We start from the raw sequence: 21659 nt of genomic DNA, 5'->3' as shown, positions 1-21659 counted from the left end.
AAGACAATGTGCCCTGTGTTTGCTGTTTCTTTTTCTCAGAGTTATATGTTCTAGCTATTTATATTTTTACCTTCACTTTGTGTAAACTGTGAGGTTTATTTTTTCCATCCTGTGACAGAAGGAATTACACATTTAAAAAAGTAGTAGTTTTTAAAAAGCAGAATAATAGAGTAGTAATATGACACTGATTTTATATCACATTTTCCCCTCTTTGTGCCAACATTTATTAACTCCCTACTGTATGTAAGACATGGTAAGTCATGCTCTGAGGAAACCACAGACAAAGTACACAGAGCTTAGATACAGAGTATTGGCATTTTCCCTGAACTATGCACCAGAATACTTTCTTATGGATAGTAAATTTAATGCTTTTAAAATATTTCCTATTTAGGAGAACTCTTCCTCTACTTTCTTTTTTATTTTTTAAATTATAGTTGTGGACTTTTAAAAATATATACTTTTAGTTATAGATGGACACAATGCCTTTATTTTATTTATTTATTTTTTAGGTGGTGCTGAGGATTGAACCCAGTGCCTCACATAAGCTACTTAAACAGTCTACCACTGAGCCACAACCCCAGCCCAGCCTCTATTTTCTTTTAAACATTTATATATTAAACAAACATTCACCGAGAATTTAGTGTATCATAATAATGAATTTAACAGATGCATTATTACCTGTCCTCAAGGAACTTAAAATCTATTTGTTTTTAAAATATTTCATTGAGAAACTCTGTGGCAAGTTTTATGTGTTTCTATTTTGGTACTCATGAAAGAGATACTATAAGCTTTGATTTTTATAATTGGCTGTAGCTTAGTGCAAGAGCACTTGCCTAGCATGTGTGAGGCACTGGATTTGATCCTCAGCACCCCATAAATAAATAAAATAAAGGCATGATGTCCATCTACAACTATATAAAAAGAAATCCCATTAAAAATACTAAAATATTTAGTATCTTATCAATTTTTAAGTTTACAACTCAGTGTGTGAAGTACATTCACTGTTTTGCAATTAGTGCCACTATCTGTTTCCAGGACTTTTTCATCATCCCAAACAGAAACTGCAGCCATTAAATAACTCACTATTCTCTCCACCCCTACTCATGTTCCCTGGTAGTCTTTCCCCTACTTCCTGTGTCTGTGAGTCTGCCTACTCTGTAACCTTGTGTTATATCAAATAGAATCATATGGTATCTGGCCTTTGGTGTCCAGCTTATTTCACTTAGCATGTTTTCAGGATTTATTTATGTTATAGCACATGTCAGAATTTCATTCCTTTTCAGAGTATGTGTTGATTTTTATATGGAAAAGAAAGATAAGTGTTTTTTCCCCTTACATGATGTCACTAAATTAAGTTCACATATGGATAGCTAAGTAAATAATTTAGAGATACTAAAAATAATAGCCTGTGGGGAAGGGCCAAGGAATTAAGAATAGAAATGTAGAGGGAAGTGTATTTAGATTCTTTATATCTTCTGGTGATTGAGCATGATAACTGGGCTGCTGAGATTTTCCTGCCCATTCTTTGTGGATAGCAACAGTCTGCTGAAATCCTCAATGGGAAGGTAGACTGTGGTTTTTACCATCATTAACATTCAGATTTCACTTACTGTACTTCTAGTCCCTTATTCATTTTAACTCTATAGCAAAGACTGATGGAAACCCTGCTCAGTCTCCTGAGATCCATTCCAGGCTGTCTTTTACTCCCCACTCCTGTTTTCAGTGGACGCTCAACCAGAAACCCCCAGAAATCCTCTGAATTAGAGAGAATGAGTGTAGGCTTGATGCCACATTAAGCAGTTTTTCATTGGATGAGGTAAGCTGACCTTCATCAACATTGTTTTCTCTATCTTAAATTTCTTCTGCATACTGCTTTTCTTAAATCCAGATGGCTTATCTGCTAGATGATCCTTTTTTGAAAGCTAAGGTCTGGTCCCAAAGCTGTCCATTTATTTCTTATCAACTGATTTGACAATTCCTAGGCTGGGTCAGTCAGGAGTTCATGTGTCTCTATGCATTTAATTCCCAGTCCAGGTGGCCAAACATAGAGGAGGAAAATTCAACATTGCCATACCTAATAACTGAGTCATCCTATCTTTTCCAATTAGCCCATTTTTTCCTAATGAGTATTACTGTTTTCTGTCATGACCTGACTTTTTGATATGAGGCTGATTCAGAATTAGATTAATCAAATGCATGTTTAGTTTGATGGTAGATTTGCAGGGAGGATGGAAGGATAGCCCAGAAAACCTTAAACCACAGACAAGTTATTTTGTGCAGCTTTGAAAGTGCTTTTCTTTTGCATCAGGAGAGGTAAGCAAGAATGGAGAGAAGTATCGTAGGTCAGGTCCTTCCTTTATTTATTTCTCTCAGAACACAAGTCTCAGTAGCCAACACAGTGGTCAAAAGCTTGGGCTTTGTAGTCTGAGTCCTGCAATAAATCTCATCTGCTGTGTTTGCTCTCTGTGTGGGCTTGCACAGGTTACTTAATTCATGTGTGCTTCAATTTAATTACCTATAAAGTTGAGATAATGCTATAAACCCCTCATGGGGTTGTTGTAGAGATTGAGAAACTAGTTTTTAACTCAGTTTTCCCAGTAACCATTATATAATAAGAGCTCAAAAGTTAGCTACCACCACCATCATTGTCATTTCATCTAGAAGTGCTCATGTACATCTCTTTCATCAACTGCATTATATCTTGCCCAGTTTGTTTGATTATAGAGCACATGTGATTGTCTCTTAATGTTTTTGGTTTGAGTGGATAAAAGGAGGTTGTAACAGAATGCTCTAGGTTTCTATTTATCATCTGGCAGGCTTTAGAAAGGTGTGTATTCAATAGACTTTTCTGCCCAGTTGATAACATGTTTGTTCCACCAGCTTTTTCTTCAGCTAAATGAGATCTAGCTAAAAACACAAAGTTGACAGTAAAATGCTTCTGGAAGCGCTGGGGTTTGTTTCAGGTGGCAGACAAGCAGCAGGATATGTGCATCCAGCCGCTCTGCTCTATTCACCTTGGACATCTCAGTTAGAAGTCACTATTGACTTTTTTCAGTTGTAGGAAAGGTTTACAGAATCAGTCTTCATGAAATCAGTTAGGACCTTATTATTAATGGATTTCTGTCAAATTTATTATTGCTGAAATTTTAGCTCTTCACAGTAGATGGACCAATTGTTAGAGCTACATTGAAAGATACTTCCATTTTCTTTTCAAAGGCTCATTGTTCCCTGTGTCTCTCTTCATAAGCTCTGTGTGGTTAGTGACCCATATATGATTCTCTGAAAATGTTAAGAGCTTCAAAAGTCAATCCTATATTGAGTGATGCCCTATATTTTCATGAATTCTTTGGTCAGGTTTATATCTAGCTTTATTTCAAACTTTTAAACTTTATAACATCGCTTTTGACACTAGTCACTAAATTGTTATCCAGGCACTAAAATGCATTTAAATTTTATTAAAAATATGGTTATTATAGGTGAAGAGACATAAATTGTATTTTTTTATATAGCCACCTATTTCAGAATAAGATGATAGTACACAATTTTTATTTCTCCTTCAGGGAAGAAATTTAAAAATATTTATAATCCTTATTTTTAAATGCTGTTCATATAGTTACCAGGGGAAAAGAATCCAGGTCCTAACGGATCAGTCATGCCTCTAGTAATGTATTATTTTTGATTTTTATTTTTTAATATTGTTGCACTTTCTGGATGCCTTATCATGCATCAGGGACAGAAGAGTAAGCTACAGATATTTGAAAGGTAGATACATAAAGGAAAAACTGGCCTGCTTTAGTATAAACAAGGTAGGGGAAGTTCAGTGGAAATCAGAAGTGAACAAAACAGGATTCAAATGGTGCCTGAGACTGTCCTTTGCACAGCCCTTGAGCCAAATGACAGCTTCTGCAATCCTTATGATGTTTAAAAATACCTGGTAAACTAAGCTTGCGTGTACAGGTACAAACTGTTTTGGCCCACATTATTGATTTTCAGTTCAGCCTGTTCTGTTTATTAGTTATGAATAATTCTGACATTCTTAGTTTTCCAATTGCTATAGATAACATTGGTCAGTTTCCCTTGCCAGGGTATTTTATAATTCTGCATCATATAATTTTTTTGTTTTTTTTTAAATACACTCTGATTTCCTCTTCTTAGGTAGGACCAAAGACAAAATATAATAAAAAAGAAGAGCTATATTTAAATTAGGAGAGGGGAGAAAGTCCCTATGAGCAGGAATAGACTCTTTTCTAGAATTAGAGCTTTAAGGGAATCGTGTCTTGATGAAGAAACTAATCAGCCATGCAGTGTGAGCTACTTGGGTAGCTTGGTCCTTCTATTTTGTCAAGAATGGGTATTCCATTTCCCCCCTATATCTGTGGGAATTTTGTAGGTTGGCACAGACTTTTGCTTTGTGGAATCTTAGGACATTCTCTCCTTTGCTGTCGGTGTAAATTCTCATTTCATGTACCCTAAAAATGTGGTGGTGGTGGGGGGATAGTCATGTTAATTCTTACAGCTCACCTCCCAGAACTGGATACTGATTTGACCACAGGATATAAATGCTACATTCTTGCCCCCCACAATGAATTAGTATATAATTGTACATATCAAGTGGGAGTTAAAAATTTACATGCCACCTTCTTTCTGTCTTAATCTTTTGTGATATTTAATAAGTTTTTGGTGGAAACAGTATCTGAAAGATGTCTCACCCAGCTTTCCACAGAGTTAGAGTAGGAGTTCATATGCTCTGTCCAATCTGGAGGGCTTTTAATTCCCCCCCCCCGAGGAAGGACTTGTTTTAGGACTCATGGTACTCTTAAAAGTCTAAGTTCCTTTAAATTTTTTTCTTGTTCCGTAGTGATTTCCTTTTATTATTTTTTCCCCCAAAGCAACCAAATAAGCCCCGATAAATAAAAAGTGTAGCAAGGTTTTGGGTTTAGTTTTCCTTAGAAAAATGTTGTGATATTTTAAAAAAATAGATATGGCTGCCAATGGCAAAATATAGCTCATGTGTTATAAATATATTTACATATGATCCATACATTTCCATGTAGGAAGTAATATTCTATATGTTCTTATGCTACAGGTATTTTCTTTCTTTACCCCCCACTCTACTTCCATTGCTATTTGTATTCATACGTATATTGTGTAATGATGTCAGAAAACATTTCAGAGTTTAAAATTATATTAAGACTTAATATTTTTGGGAAGTTTGGACAAAAATATGTCACCCAATGAACAGTGACACATTATCACTCTTGTTGTATCTGGAAACTGCAACAAATTTGGTCTCTGAAGGAGTTTTCTTCTCTTGCAATTTTTATCTCTTATTTGACCATAACAGCAGAGTGTATCCTTATGTGATTAAGTACCATGTCTCAAGCTTTAATGTGTGAATATGTCAACTAGAGATCTAGTTAAAATTCTAGATACCAGCTCAATAGGACCATGATGTGCTTCACATGCAGGGTGATGCCAGGGCTACTGGTTTGTAAGCAGCAAGGTGTCAAAGAAAACCCCAGATGAAATTTTGATGCCCAAAGATAACAATGTGCTGAAAACCTATATAGGCCTCAATTAATAATAGGGGTGGTACTTCTGTCCTTCCTATGAATGTTCAATAAACCTTATGTTAAATGCATCATTATGATTTGGTTGAAATGAAGAACCTAGAGGTCAATAAATAAATCATCTATATATGAAGCTATAAGCAAAACTATATTTAATATACCTAATCTCAAGCATATAATTAGAGCAAAAGATAAAGTAGCTAAATAAAATTATTTTAGTGACATTTGTCCAAGCTTAAGCTGCTGGGAAGACCATCTAAATATTTTATAACACAGTTAGGGAAACAGTTATTCAGTCTGTTGATGGTAAGCACTGAAGCCCAGTAAAGGTTATAACAAAACTATAGTCATTGAAGCAGCATAAAAGAATACAGTGTCTCAAGAGTTTTCCATTCTACCATATCCATTAGTTGATGAATTCAGGAGTCAAATGAAATTAGATCAGACCCCAAAGAAATCATTCAGTAGAGAAATAAGCATTTTAAAGTGAAACCACATTATTAGACATTGAATCCTGGTGAGTGGAAATAGCTGATTTCATTGACTGGAAAAGATCTCAACTTGGAAATTACCTCATTTTAATGTAGTTTCTTAGGACTAATTTTCTAAGGGGCTATTTTTAACTAAAGGGGAAGACGTATAATTAGGAGACTAACCCTTCGTTGAGTAAATATTAACAGAAGACCCATTTAATGGCCATTCTTTAGTGCTTTAGGGACACTAAAGAAAGGGAAATTATATTTTATGTGCTCAAGGTGTTTACAGTTGGGTCATGAAAATAAAATTAATACACGAGAAAGAGCATAAAACCAAATAGACCTCCTGCCATTCCAACAAAATAAACCAAACATATTAAAGCAAATTCCACAGCAGCTTATATGAAAATAGGTGACAGTAGAGTATTTAAATAACAGATCATGAGGTACATTCTGAAAATGATGTAGTTTGCAGTGAGGGCTTTTTTCATTGCATTGGTTACAGTGATGTAGGGGCAGGACTGGCATTTAATAGCACCAGGGCTGCCAAGGTCCTGCAACATGTATTGTTGCACAACGTTTCACAGAAGTACTTCCTCAGCCCAAATGCCCTGGTGCTGTCAGTGAGGAAAAAAATGCCAGAATTTCATAGTTAAGGAAAATTAGAGAAGATTGGAAACACCAAGAGAGCATGCTCTCCATCCTTCTAAGCATCATCTCCATTTTTTTTCTAAAACCCTAAAATCCTAAGGGAAAGTGCCATGTAAGAGAAAGCACAAAAAACAAATTTACATTCCTTGTCTTATCTAGTTATCTATTTTAATCATATGTCTCTGTAAACTGCCACCCAGAGTTCATGGTTGAACATTAAAGCTATGAAAGATCAAAAGAGCTGCTTCCTTCAGCTGTATCATTTAACAGATGAGAAGAATGAGGCCCAGAGGGTTTAGGAGGCTTGTTACAAGTGACTTAGTTCTGACTTATGTATAAGAAATGATGATCTGTAGGTGATCTCGGGCAAGAGCCCGGTTCTGATAAAATATAGCTGTAAAGTAAAGACACTCTTACATGTATCTCCTCCATATACATATAAATAACACATTCTACTGGTTGTCTTTTCTCTGTGGCTGTTCACACTTTGATCTCTACCCACCCACCCCCACTCCCATACACACACTGTTGAGGGGAAAAGAGAAGACCACACCCCACAATTAGAGGAAAGCATGCTTTTAGATCCTACAGGTTAGTTGTAGTTGAAGACAGCTGTCATAGGTGATTCCAGTGGCATTAGGAGTTCCTCCTCTTCCTTTTTACCCTAGAGTATTTGGGTTCATCTATCTCCTGATGATGGATGGGAGCAGAAATCACTTTCACAAGGCAGGAAGCTTTTCTTCCATAATGTTAAAAAAATTCAGGGAGAGACAAGACTACGATTTAAGTACTTAACTTGTAAATGAATGATGGTGTTTTTTCCCTAGGGAGCAGATTTTGAGAGAAGTTACTGAGAGGAGAAAGCACTCACTCCCTCACAGGGAAATGGGCAAGGGGAGAAAACAAACATAAGAGATTGTCAAGGTTTTTGCCTACTTTGGTTTTGTGTTAGACCTGTGATATATATTCTTTTTCACCAATGTCAGAAGATGATGATGTAGCTACTTCTTGATGCATGATGCATATTTGCTGTGGGTCAACTTGGAGTCTTTTAAACCAATTCTTTTCTAGTGCCTGCTAGAGCTCTTAAAAAAAAAAAAAAGCCAGTCATCAGAAAATGGTTGATTCAAGAGGACAATTTTCAGCCCGAATGAATTTTCTTTTTGAAACGAATGCCAACCTTAACTGAATTAAGTTGTGCTCTTTCACATCCACTGCTGTGCCTTCAATAGACAGTTGCTGGGGTTTACATGGCTCTAAGCTAAAATTTTAGGTCAAACTGTGACTTTGGGAGCTTCTAGTGCTGTTTGAATTTCTAGCAGTTTTTCCTGAGTTTAGAATCTGCCAGTAAAAGAACAAACCTCTGTTAACAGTGAGTGGACCAAATGAATTGATTGAGATGAATGCATGGGTGTGGTTGCATCACTCACCTGGATTGCAATATTAAGTGGCATTGAGTTTACTTGGAAAAAAATAACAAGTTTATTTTGGCATCTGTGATGATTTCTTTCTTTTTTAATGTGTTTTCAAATACCGTGAGACATCCCTGCTTATGTGATTCTTGTCACTTCAGTTTCTAAATGGAGTAAGTTAAGTGTGAAAGAATGTAGTCATAGAAAACATTCTTAATTCCCATTAATATTGGAATGTCTTGTTTTCACATGGGGCTCATGATAGCTATTTACTGCAGTGGGCCTTGGGCAGAAAAGGTACCAGAGGCATTTTCTTTGGAAAGCTATGGTTTGAGAAAACAGCTTTTCTTTTTCTTTTTTTTCCTCCTTTTCCATGAATTAGTCAACAAACCTTTACTAGACTTTTGAAAGAAGATTTGAAGGAAAGGTGCTCTTGGGAGATATAAACTGAATATAAGATGCAGTCTTTCCCCATGGAGGAGATAATCAGGTTGTTGAGATTATTGTTAAAGGGAAGAGTTACAATGTAAGGTATGCAAAATACTGAAGCAGACTAAATGCATAGTCACTGAGGACTTTTGTTTAGCAAAGCCTTGGGTAAGATGAAATCAGCAAGGGCACCTGGGTAAAGTTATTTTTGAGACAAGTCGTGGCTTGGTGTGGGTGGAAGTCATTTCAGGCTGAGACCACTGACAAGGCATGTGTAAAGGACAGTGAGAGTATATGGAACATCTGGGGTTTTGTGCCTGAAACAGCTATTGCTTGTAGTCTTGTAGCTATTGCCTTAAAAATATATGTAGCTAATAAAAGTAATTTTGATCACCAATTTCTCTCTCTCTATTTAAACACTGGTTAGAGACTTAATCAAACCCCTTTAATTCCACATAATAATTTAGTGCGGACTGATTATTTGAATATATCTCAGATACTTCAAACAAAGAATGCATGCACAAATATGATTACTGCAAATTATATCACTACATTTGATACTTCCTGTATTTTAAAACACTAGTACTGTGGGTTGAATTGATTTCATTATTATTTCTTTACCTTCCTGGATTTTAGATCCACTCATTTAGATTCCTTCTAGAGGTTCAGTAGTCTTTTTTTTTTAAAAAAATGTCTTGGGATTGTGAGTCACAGGTAAAACAACACCTTCTCGGAACAGCTCAGGTTACAGGATCTGAGGACTGAGTTTTTGACCATTGGGGTCTTGGTTGCCTTTCCAAATTAGTGATTCATTAAGTTGATTCCCAAGTATTTTATTTTATTTTTTTTTTTTTGAGGCTATTGTAAATGGGGTAGTTTTCCTCGTTTCCCTTTCTGAGGATTTGTCACTGATATGCAGAAATGCCTTTGATTTATGGGTGTTGATTTTATATACTGCTACTTTGCTGAATTCATTTATTAGTTCTAGAAGTTTTCTGGTAGAACTTTTAGGGTGTTCTAGGTATAGAATCATATCATCAGCAAATAGTGCCAATTTGAGTTCTTCTTTTCCTATATGTATCCCTTTAATTTCTTTTGTCTAATTGCTCTGGCCAGTGTTTTCAAAAACTATGTTAAATAAAAGTGGTGAAAGAGGGTATCCCTATCTTGTTCCAGTTTTTAGAGGGAATGCCTTCAATTTTTTCTCCATTTAGAATGATGTTGGCCTGGGGCTTAGCATAGATAGCTAAGCTAAGGTAGCTTTGTGATGTTGAGATATGTTTGTGTTATCAAATTTGAGTGGGCATTCCAGCTCAGTTTCATTTTTTCAGGGTTAAGTTTCACATATATTATTAAAAGTTAACACATTTTTTTTTTTTAAAAATGGCTCCTGTATTGGTTTCCCATAAGTTTTCTTTGCAAGATGTGTACTTTTAAAAATGTTGCTGAGTAAATATTTCCCTCCATTTAGCATGGAGTTCTGTTTGTTGACCAGGTCTTTATCACTGGAGCATGCTGAGTTGCTCTTCTTTCCACACCCCTACTGTGTAGTCCTTCCCCACCGGCCTTGAGCAGCCATTCCTATTCTCCATACAGTTCCTACTTTGTTCCACACTACTTGACTACACAGCATTCTCTGTAGTAAAGCCAACCTTATCTTATTTGTTCACCCTTTTTTCATATTATAACTGCCATTTACTCTTTATAGTAACTTTTCTCTTTAGAAATCATAATGAACTCCTAGTCTTAGGGTAACTCATTCCATTGAGCCGTATTTATTTTTTCTTTTGATCCTCAAATAAACAATAACAGTTTGGTCAGTAAAAGTCCCGTCAGACATGCTCCTCTGTCCTGCTAGCATTGCTCCTGAGTTTTTGAAAGTATCTTGATTTTTTTGGTGACACCTGGATGTTTCTCAGCTGGAAGCCATTACCTTGGAAGGATCCCTTCTTTTCCTTAGTGGAGAATTAGAACACAGGCCCAAATCTGGGCACTAGGATTGCACCTGAAATTTAATAATAGACAAGAGGATTAGTATCTGTTGACTGGAAAAATCTGACTTTTTGAGGCCCTAGGGGTTACCCACTGATGTTTTTCCAATTTGACCTATGTACTTCTCTTCCAGAATTTTCATAATACATGATGTTTTATCTTTAACCAATACATTCTAGTGCACTGACCATAAGCATTGTTTTGTGGAAAGAAATTCTGTTTGTGGAGTGGAAGAATTTATTTAAGTTGCTTAGAGGTTCATAGAAGGATTCACATGAAGACACAGTCACTGGGGAGTAGCACCAGTGTGTATTCTGCTCTCCAGGGTCCTCTTTCATGCTAGATCTAGGCTGCTCACCCTTCTCTTCATGAACTTCAATAGTTTTAATCTAAGATTTGCCAGGAATTGCAAACTTTTGGGGAGGAATGAACACTGTTCTTACTTTACCTCACCTGGGTCTTTCTCTAAGTTGTCTCTCTCCTTGCTTTACTTGGGTTTACAGGGACGAATTGCCCTATAAGCTTGGAGGCCAACAAGGATGCTTTCTGTTGTGTTTGCGGTTAACAGAGATGGCTAGATCACATTTAAGTAGCTCATCCCAAATATTGGAAACCTGAATCTTTTCCAGAACAGTTACTTTGCCCTAATGTGGAAAATTCAAGTATAGATTACTTTCCTGGATGAAGACTCATGAACAAAGCCAGTGCTGATACCGATTTTATTCACACAGACTCAACTGAAGTGCAGAACAGCTTAAATTGTATATAAACTTATGTGACAAATTTGTTGATGAACTTTATAGTACTGATGGAGTTATGTGATGCCACAGACTCTCAATATATGGTCATACATTGACAGTAGTCATGAGACTCATCACTTATTTTCTCTGGATCTGATATAGTATATAGAATTTGGAAAGTGGTATTTTGTTCCTTTAAAACATTACTCAAATGTCAGTGTGCTTCAAGCAATTTCCAAAAAAGTCTATTAGTTTTCTATTGCTGTGTAGTGAAGTTCCACAACACACTGGTTTATTATCTCACAGCTTCCATAGCTTAGAAGTCAGGTCATGCTGTGGCTGTTTTCTTTTCCCAAGATCTTAGGCTTAAATTGGGGTGGTATCTGGACTTGTGGTTCTTATCTAAGGTTTGGGATCCTTTTATAAGATCAAGAATTAATTTTCTTGTGTATGCAAGACAGTGATCCCCATTTTCCTGTTAGCTCTCAGGCAGACACTAGTCCATACCATGTAGGCCCTGCAGGCAGTTTGGTTTATAGCATGAACTTTTGCTTTTCTCCAGGCTAGCCAGATCACATCCCTCACATTCTCTTCTGCCATTAGTTAGAGAAAACGGTCTGATTTTAAAGGGCTCACTGGTTATGTCATGCCCATCCACTTAATCTCCCATTTGCCATGTAGCAAAATTTATAATCACGAACTGTCTCATTATAATCACATCCAAAAGAAGGGGAATTATTCAAAGGCAAGGGCTATTGGGTGTCATTTTAGAATTCTGACTATCACAATGAGTTTGCAGTTAAAGAATATTTTGTTGATAGCATTTTATGAATATATATGTTTAATTTGTCAAGATGGCATTGTTTTGATAATGGCTTTTGTAAATAAATGTATCAGCTCTTTTAGCAAGAAAGTGTGAAGATCACTTATTTAAGTGAATCTTCTTGAATATGATTTATTAATTTATTAGTCTGTTTAATTGAGCTTTACTGTGGGCCAGGCACTGAGCAAGGGACTTTTGGAAAAGGGGCAGCATCCTTGCTTGTGATGGTATACGTATGTATACCATATGTGAGAAGATTTTGAGCCTCACATGTGTTCTGGTGGAGTGCCTGAATAATGTAGTACTCTGAAAACTACTGCAGGATACTGATATAGTTTAAAATTAACATATTATCACTTCTTGGCCTTTTGGCTAAGATCAAGTGTAACATATGATCTAGGAACTAATTAGCAAGAAATGTTTGTCAATGTAGTAAGTGAAATCACCACCCTAGGTATGTATCTATTAAATCATACAGTTTCTAAGAAATGTATGTTGATTATTTTCTATATTTATTGTTATCATCTGCTACTACTTGGTGAATATGGTAAATGTGGAATGGCTTCAAAATATTCCTGGGAAATATTTTAGGTTTAGCTATTTAAATGTATTCCCCCCACCCCTAAACATTAGGAAAAAGCTGCCCCTCATCTGTCCTAGTAATAGAATACTTTGGAAAGCTGGTTTTCTATAAGTAAATAGTTGATCTTTACCCTTATCCATTGTGCCATACTCAGATCCTTTAAATAAGGCTATCTGACTCAGAACATATATAGATAGAGATAAGGCTTAACTTGCAGTAGATTCTGTAGTAGTTTCTCTGGCTTAAATTGTATAGACAGAATTTCCAAATGGTGTGCCTCATTCTCTCAAAGACAGCAGATAACCTTGGGAGGCTTAGGTTTGCTAGAGTTGGTAGCATGAAGGGCAGCAAATGAGAGATTTATATGATTTCATGAACTGGTTAAGAATAAAGTTCATTCCTTTAGCTTTAAGGGGCCCTGATTACCCTCCCTTCGTCTGCAGTCCAGGGGAAGTGACATTTGTCATTTTTCCTGTGCTAATGTTTTTGTTCTGTGGCTGCACTGGTGTACATATGCTACAAAGTTAAACTTTACCTGTGTATTTTAAGTGAGGAAAAATACAGTTTTTATCTGAAGAAGTATAATTTACTAATATGCTTCAAAGACCTTGAATAAAAAGTAGCATATAAGGTTAGAAAGCTCCATATTCTCCTTGGCAGAACTAAGAGATGGTGGCATCTGTGCTTCCTGGTGCTAAATTTTGGGGCTAGCAATGGAATTAAAACATATCACTTTTTCTATTTCAAATCCCACTAATATCTTTTTCATATTATTATTTATATGCATTTGTACAGATATATAAATAGGCTACTAATATTTTATGTAATAAATAAAAGCAATAAGTACTAATATTTTATAGTTGAAGCACAGAGATTAGATTTCTCTTGAAAATGTTACAATAAATGTCAAGACCCCTGAATTAGTCTCCTTTATTTGTGTCCTGCCTCCCTGACTCTCCTATACGCCCATCTTAGCTTTTACTTTCCTCTGCCATATTTTATAGTTTCTGTTACAGGTTTGTATAGGGTTCTTTTTTTGTTTGTTTGTTAAGTTTATTTTATAGTGTTTGATGCTGTTGTAACTGGTATTTGAAATTCTGATTTTTTTCCTAATTTCTAGAAATATGAATGATTTTTATATATTGATTTTATCTTTTTCACCCTTGATAAAAATCACTCATTTTCCTAAGTGGCTTTTGCATTTATAGATTTCATTAGATTTTTTGCATACATATGTTCTTTGAACATTCAGTTTTCTTTCTTTCTTTTCAATGTGAATAGCTTTTATTTATTTTTCTTGCCTTATCATCTAGAACTTACAATGCAATGTTGAATCAAAGTGCTGTGAGTGGACATACTTGAGTTGCTTCTGTTTTGGGGTGAAAAGTGGTCAGTCTCCCATCATTATATATGATGTTAGAAAATTTTAGATGCCCTTTATCAGGTTGAGGAAGTCTCATTCAGAGTGTCATGAATGGGTGTTGAATTTGTCAAATGCTTTCTTTTCTCTAAGATATCGAGATGATCATATGATTTTAAAAAATTTTGTGTATTATTTATCTTTGTTACATAAGAAATTATCCCATAATTTAAAATTTCAGAGCAACCAACATTTTTTTTTTAATCTCACAGTTTTTGTGGGTCTTGAATCCAGGTGTTTCTTATCTGTGTGCCTCCATCTCTCTGTGTTATAGGTGACGTTCCAGTTAAACAAAAACTGAAATTGCATTTGCACTTGAAGGCTCTACTTATTTGGTTGTTTTAAGGCCTCAGTCCTTCTGTATCTGCCTCTCCACAGGGCTGCTTCAAGATAGGCTGCCCCCCCCCCCCCCCCCCCAGAAATAGTGATATAAGGGAGAGGAAATGAGAATGAGGGAAAAGGAGGTAGAAAAACAATGCAGAATCTATTGTCTTTTATATAATATTTTCTCTGAAGTAGTATCTCATGATTTCTGCCATACTCTATTGGATACATGTCAATAAATGCAGTCTATAGTTAAGAGTTGAGAATTAAATAATAAGAAGGATACCTAGAAATGAGTGCCATTGAGAACCATTTTAGAGATGCAACATTATGCATTTTTAATCTTAAGTTGACCTTGCATCCTTGAAATTAATACTAGATTGTCATGATTTAATATCTTTTAGATATGTTATTGAATTCACTTTGTTAAAAGTGGACCAGTAAAATTTTGTGTCTACATGTTCATGAGAGAGATTGAGCCTGCGGTTTCCTTATAATATTTTTTGTCTGATTTTTGTATTGGTATGATGCTGACCTCAAATAATGAATTGGGAAATAGTCCTTCCTCTTCAATATTTTGGAGAACTTTTGAAAGAATTAGTTTTATTTTTTTCCTTAAATATTACTTTATCAGTGGTGCCATTGAGTCCTGGAAATTGTTTATGGTTTTGGCTCAAAATATAGTATCTTTAATAGATATGGTCTATTCAATTTATCTATTTCTTTTTGAGGGAATATTGGTAGCTTTTGTCTTTCAGGACATTTGTTTAATTTTGTCTGTGTTGCTGAATTTATTGGTATAACATTGTTCATAGTATAGTATCTGTAGAAATGTTAGTGTTGCTATCTCTCCCATTTCTAATATTGGCAATATATATTTTCTACTTTTTTGTTTTATCAGGGTGGCTAGAGATTTATCAAATTTTTATCTTCAGCTTTTGGGTATATTGGTTTTCTGTTTTCTATTTCATTTATTTTCACTCTAATATTTATTTATTTGTTTTAATCTTCCACTTATTTTAGGTTTCATTTGCTCTTCTTTCCCCAGTATCTTAAGGCAGAAGTCAAGATCATCATTTTGAGAACTTTCTTCTTTTGTATATGCATTGTTACTACAAATTTGATTTTGATGTGCCTTTACATATTTTTCTTTGTATTTATTATGCTTAAGTTTATTGACTTTTGATCTTTTGGGCCCAGGTGTAACTGAGTTGCTTCAGTAATGTGACAATCTTTTCTTCACTACTTTAAAAAGAATATAAGCCCTTAAAAATATTGAGTGCTTTTAATGCACTTGTGATAAATTGCTAGGGTTTGATCATGAGTAGGAGATTCTACCTTCAGTCTTTAAAAAAAACATCTTTTGCAGTTTTGTGGTATACTAAAATGCATGATATTATTCTTCACACTTGACTTATAATGGAACCTGTGCTTAGTAGTAGAGACACAATCCTGTCACAAGAGTTGATACTTAATATTTAATTTTAAAAAATAATATCAAAACATAAAAGAAGTTAGTTTGATCATACATACTTTTCTACTTTACTGGTTTAAAAAATTACATAAATTGGCACATTTATTATGTAATTCAGACAATGTAGGAGTGATGAAAATTACTGATCTTATCCTTTATCATGCAATTCCATATGTCTGGAGGTATATGCAGTTAAGCTTAGTGTGTTTCTTTCTATGCTTACAGGCTGATACACCCCAAAATATTAATATCTCTGACTGTTTCTGTATGTGTCTCTGTGTCTGTACACATCCATATACATAGACAAATTTATTCCTCATAAGAAATCAACCATTACATTTTATTCTGAGAAACTTGTAATTTTTACATGAATTATGTGGGCTTTTCTTAAATTTCTTCTGGCTTTCTTCATTTGATAGCATATAAGGATATGAAAACTTTTCATAGAAAAAATCTTTTCTTAGAAAAAGATTCTAAGAGCAATTTCATTTACAGTAATCTTTTCTATAAAGAGAATAATAAAGTTACCTAGTCTGTTATCTTGCTGTTGATGTGACAAAATACATAAAATAAACAACTTAAAAGCAGGAAACACTTATTTTTGGCTCACGGTCACAGAGCTTCAGGACGTGGTCATTTGGTTTTGTAACTTTGGGCCAGCGATGGAACAGAACAGCATATTGGGCAGCAAACAAAAGAGCAGAGCTACTCAGTTCATGGTGATTGGGAAGCTGGAGCCTGTTGGAGAAAGGACCGAGGTCCCAATGCCTCCTTCAAGGGCTTGCCCCCCCTTATCTGGCTTCCCTCCACTGGGCTCCACCTCCTGAAAGTTCCACTACCTCTTAGTAATGCCATGGCCTAGAGACCAAGCACACTAGCCTTTGGGGAACATTTAAGATAAACAATAACTCTTAGGTTTGCAGACAAGTTAGAGACTGCACATTTCCTTCTTAAAGACACCAGAATCTCCAGGGGTTAAGGAGAATTAAAGGGTTAGAACAAAGTAAAAAACAGAAGCAAAAGTTAGACTAAAATGAGAGTAGAGTAGGCTGTGAGTATGAAGAGAATGAAGATATTGGGAAGGAAGTAGAGATCTAGTGGAATAATGAAAACAAACTCTTGAAATGTTAAGTGTTTTTCATTGATAGTGTTATTTCTATATATCTGTTAGCTTTGGACTTAAAAAGAAAAACCCACAATTATCCTCAATTCTTTAGCATCTCTAATCATTAGCTCTATTCTAGTTTGTAGCTGAAATCAAGTTGGAGACAGATTTTATATATACATGTATATGTGTATATATATTCAAACATAATATTTTTAAGCAAAAAATAGTGCCTTCCCCACCTTTAAGCCTGTAGATGATGGTCAGTTGGTTAAAGTGTCTGATTCAACCCAACCTTTTTTTTTTTTTTAATTAAGTCAAGTTACTACCCTCTTAATATTCAGAAATATCCACTTGGATAAAGCATATGACAGAGTTCAAGGACCACGTAAGGCTAGTAGTCTATATAATAAGCTTCTTGATTTAGAGATAATTTTTAAAAATGGAAGCTCTGAGTAAGCATAAAAAGAATGATTGTGAGAATGAAAGGTTTACTGTGGCTTTTAGAATTTGGGCTTTTTGGATATTTCCTGGAGTATAAATTGGCACACTTTCTAGAATGGTAGCCCAGCATGTTTAGTGATATTAAAGTTTCAGTGGAGAATTCTGAATTTAATTTATTTTATTTTCCAGATATGTGTCACAAAGATGTCTACACGGAACTGTCAGGGGATGGATTCAGTGATCAAACACCTGGACACAATTCCTGAGGATAAAAAAGTCAGGGTTCAGAGGACACAGAGCACTTTTGACCCATTTGAGAAACCAACTAATCAAGTAAAGAGGGTACATTCTGAGAACAATGCCTGCATTAACTTTAAGACCTCCTCTGCTGGCAAAGAATCACCTAAAGTTAGGCGGCACTCCAGCCCCAGCTCGGTAAGTGCAGTCTCCTCATTTATCACAGGGTAAACAGGGAGACTATCCCTCTTGTAATAGTAGCACGCTGTGTTGAAAGACAGCAGATGTTTTTATCAGTGTGTTTTTATGGGTTTTCTCCCAGGGTGGTTTAATGTTTGGGAAGGAGAGAGAGGAGAAGAAAATTGTATGCAGACTCTTTAATCATAAGCACCCAGCAAGCAAATGAATGAAATGACTCTATTTTTGGAAAAAAATTCTTTTTTAAAAGTTGTTTTTAGATAGAGAAATTTTGATTAAAAATATTTTGTGTTTCAAACTCTTGGAGAGGTTCTTGAACTTTATTGTGTCTGTTTTGATTAGTGAATTCACAAAGTATCATTTTAGAATAAATGTCAAAAGTTGTTCATATGTGGTATTACAGTTTGTTTTCAATGGAAATATTTTTGAACCTAAGAGTTATACATTAAAATTGGTCTTACAAGATGCTTTTGGTTTATATTGTATTTTTCCTCTCTGTGACCTAGAACCAGCCATTTCTCCAGATGATCATGAAATTTACCAAACTCTAAAGGCAACTCTTTTCTTTTGACCTAAGAAGGTTGCCTTGGTTTGGGTTGCTATAACAGAATATCATAGATTGAGTGGCTTAAACAAAAGAAATTTCTTTCTTACAGTTCTATAGCTGTGAAATTCAAGATCAAGTTTCTACCAAATTTGGTGTCTAGTGAGGACATTCTGCTTGGTTTGCAAATAGCCATTTTTTTCCCCTGTATCCTCACAGGGTGTGGGGGAGATCGATCCTCTCCCTCATATCTCTTATTATCTTATTATAAGGGCACAAATTCCATTCATAGGGCTCCAACTTTATGATCATATTATCTTACAAAGGCCTAATCTCCTAATACTATTACATTGGGGATTGAAGATTTTCAACATGAATTTTGGAGAGACACAAATATTCAGTCCATAGAAAAAGATAAAATTCCAAGGTTATTGCTGCTCTATATCTGTAAAATTTTTCCTGGAACTCATACTTTCAAGAATGGCCTGCATTTAACATGGTAAAAAAAATCCCACTGTCATTTGAAATTAAATAATTTTCAGGTTTAATCTACACATAATTTTTTGACTTAGATGTTTTAAGAGTTTAGAAGGTAAGGAAATGCTCAGAGAATTTTAATTCTGCTATCTTTCCAAGAAACACCTGCCATTTCACAAATTTTAAGCTGTAAATTTTATGAAGGCAAAAACTGAGCTTGAAATGTCAACTGCTAGAAGAGTATTGACACTTCAGTTAAATTAAACTGAATGACTTCGCATAATCTTATGGTATATTTTATATTAACAAGGCTGAAGTAAATATTATTAATGTAATATTATTGTGAGAATTGATTATCTGATTATTTCTTAGACATTTCCTTCATAATCCTTACCTGTGTGTGTGTGTGTGTGTGTGTGTGTATCATGTATCAAAGATTCATCATTAACTCCTGGAAGAATTTTTAGATTTAAATTATGTAGGAGAAATGAAAGGAGTTGTTGAGAATGATCAATTCCTAATTATGCATTTTACTATGTAGTTATCATAATATTATAATATGTATCAATGTATAAATGATATATAGAAATTTGCATTCCAGATATTACAACAATGCATTCTTATACTAAAAAAATTTACTTACTGTGTACCTGAAAATTTATCTGATAATATGTTTTGTCTGGAAATTATAGTCATAATCCACTAATGCATTATTTCTTTTGCTGCTAATTGTTCTTACTTTAGCCATTGGGAGCTTTTTTAGCTTGTCTCTAGTGTCATTTTGCAGTTTTCATCCCTTTCTTTTGATTATTTCCTTATTTTCTGGTCTTACAAGATGCTTTTGGTTTATATTGTATTTTTCCTCTCTGTGACCTAGAACCAGCCATTTCTCCAGAGAACTCTCACAATGATATTTAGAAACCAAGATCTGGGTAATGAGGGTGCTTATTGCTACTGAGTTCATGCAGTTTTAAAAATCAGTGCATATGTCATAATGTAAAAATTTAACAGTGAGATTTGGATATTTGTTTTTGATTTTTACTCAGGTACTAATTAAAATCATTATCATGAAAAGAGGACTCATCCATCCATATGATATGCTCTGTATTTATCTTTTATTAAAATTAAATTTTATATTTTTATTAAAGTGGTATTTGAACATAGCTTAAATTGTCAAACAGGAGAGAATTCTGGGCATATGGCAGTGGCATAGGTTTTGAAACCCTTCATATAATTAGAGTAGATTATATAGTAAAATCAAAAGCAGTGGATAAGATTTCCAACAAAGTATCTCATGAACCTCACAAAAGGTCTGAGTGAACAAACCATCTACGGTTTTAAGAGCTCTGTGGTATCCGAAAATGTAAGGGAGGACGCTTAGGGAAGGCAGAGGGACAAGAAATGACTCCTCTCAGAACCAGGAAACCCCCAAATTGTCAAATACATGCTGGTGGCTTATTGGGCCATTCTGCAGATAGCAACAGCAACTGGGAGGGTTCCCTAATGGCTCCCTTGAGTAGGCAAGTGCAAGAAGAATCTGGGGAGATATAAAAATATTTGGGTGTGTCTAGTCTTTCTTAGGATATATCTCTAAAATGACAAACCAAAGCACTCCTGCCCTGAATAGAAAATGTTGGAGTGAATTCTGTGTGGGGCAGTTTCAATGGAGGCAAAGAAAGACCACAAAGGAGTGTTGAAGGGAATTGGACTTTAGATACAACTAGTGATTTACAGGATAGAAAGAAACACACCCGGAGAGAATTTTCTGTGTTATATTTCTGTTCCCAAATACGTTTCTTTTTTTTTTTTTGCCTTAACTTAATATTCAAAATGTATACTCCAATTTTGATGATGTAAGTATTGTTCATAGTCAAGAAGCAGAGTGTTCTGTGATTCAACTTCTATCCTTTCCTAGTTTCAGTTGCCTCCTCTTTTCATTTGTTCACAATTAACATGAGTTGTATGATTTTAATCATGAATGGGGGCCTATAACTATTTGACAAAACTATAAAAATCCTCAGAAACAAATGAGAATCAGGTAATCTATCAGATTTTCTCCTGAGATTGTCATTGCAAGTTCTCCCTTGTCCTAATTGTATATGGATTGATTAATCTCTAACTATCTAAACCACCTTCATGAGAATATTATCTTCTTGTTTTATGTTGAATACCTGTTCTCTGGGTTTACTTCTCATTTTACTTCTTGGTTTATTTCACAGTTTTGTAGAAGAGTATTTTCTAGCAGGTGCCGCAGTCCGGCTGCAGCAAAATAACCGGGGGGTGACGAGCAACTTGTGTACATTGATACAGCAGGAGTGGGAGCCGTTTATTGTAGGACAGGAGGGGTATATATATATTACACACAGCTTATCTTAATTAACATAAACTAGATACAGCAGTCAACCAATAAGGAATCTCCACACTTAATGGCTCGCTAGCATTACTTCACAAACCACTCCCCCTGGCAAAATGCCAGGCGCCATCCTGACTTGTTTACAGACCCTAACAAGTAGGGCTCTTACACATATTATTATGTGCATGTCTTTATTAATGCTTATTATTTGTTCAATAATCTGGCTTAATATATGATTCTAGTTTAGAAAACATTTTTTACTAGACATTTGAAGACCTTGTTTTGTTGTTTTTTAGGTTCCTACATTGCTATTGAAAACACTAGACTATTCTGATTCCCAATTCATTCTTTGCTATCTGCCTTTTTTTTTTTTTTTTTAGTTGGACACAATATCTTTATTTGTTTAT

General features: G+C 35.0%; 1 protein-coding gene across 7 annotated transcripts in view; it reads left to right on the top strand.

The window, feature by feature from the left end:
* Positions 1 to 21659, top strand: part of Cdk14 (cyclin dependent kinase 14) — a 614076-nt gene that overhangs the window by 122437 nt on the left and 469980 nt on the right. For 6 of the 7 annotated variants that reach the window (XM_048785430.1, XM_048785432.1, XM_048785433.1 and 3 more), the window contains one exon: positions 17633 to 17878. In XM_048785430.1, the coding sequence (XP_048641387.1) occupies positions 17633 to 17878 (246 nt within the window). Of the gene's footprint in view, positions 1 to 1535; positions 1817 to 17632; positions 17879 to 21659 lie in introns of those variants that run through there. The other variant, XM_048785435.1, reaches the window with a different exon arrangement.

Source organism: Marmota marmota, unplaced genomic scaffold, assembly GCF_001458135.2.
Source record: "Marmota marmota marmota unplaced genomic scaffold, marMar, whole genome shotgun sequence".
Classification (NCBI taxonomy): domain Eukaryota; kingdom Metazoa; phylum Chordata; class Mammalia; order Rodentia; family Sciuridae; genus Marmota; species Marmota marmota.
The sequence above is the reverse complement of the archived record's forward strand: the minus strand, read 5'-3'. Positions and strand labels throughout refer to the sequence as shown.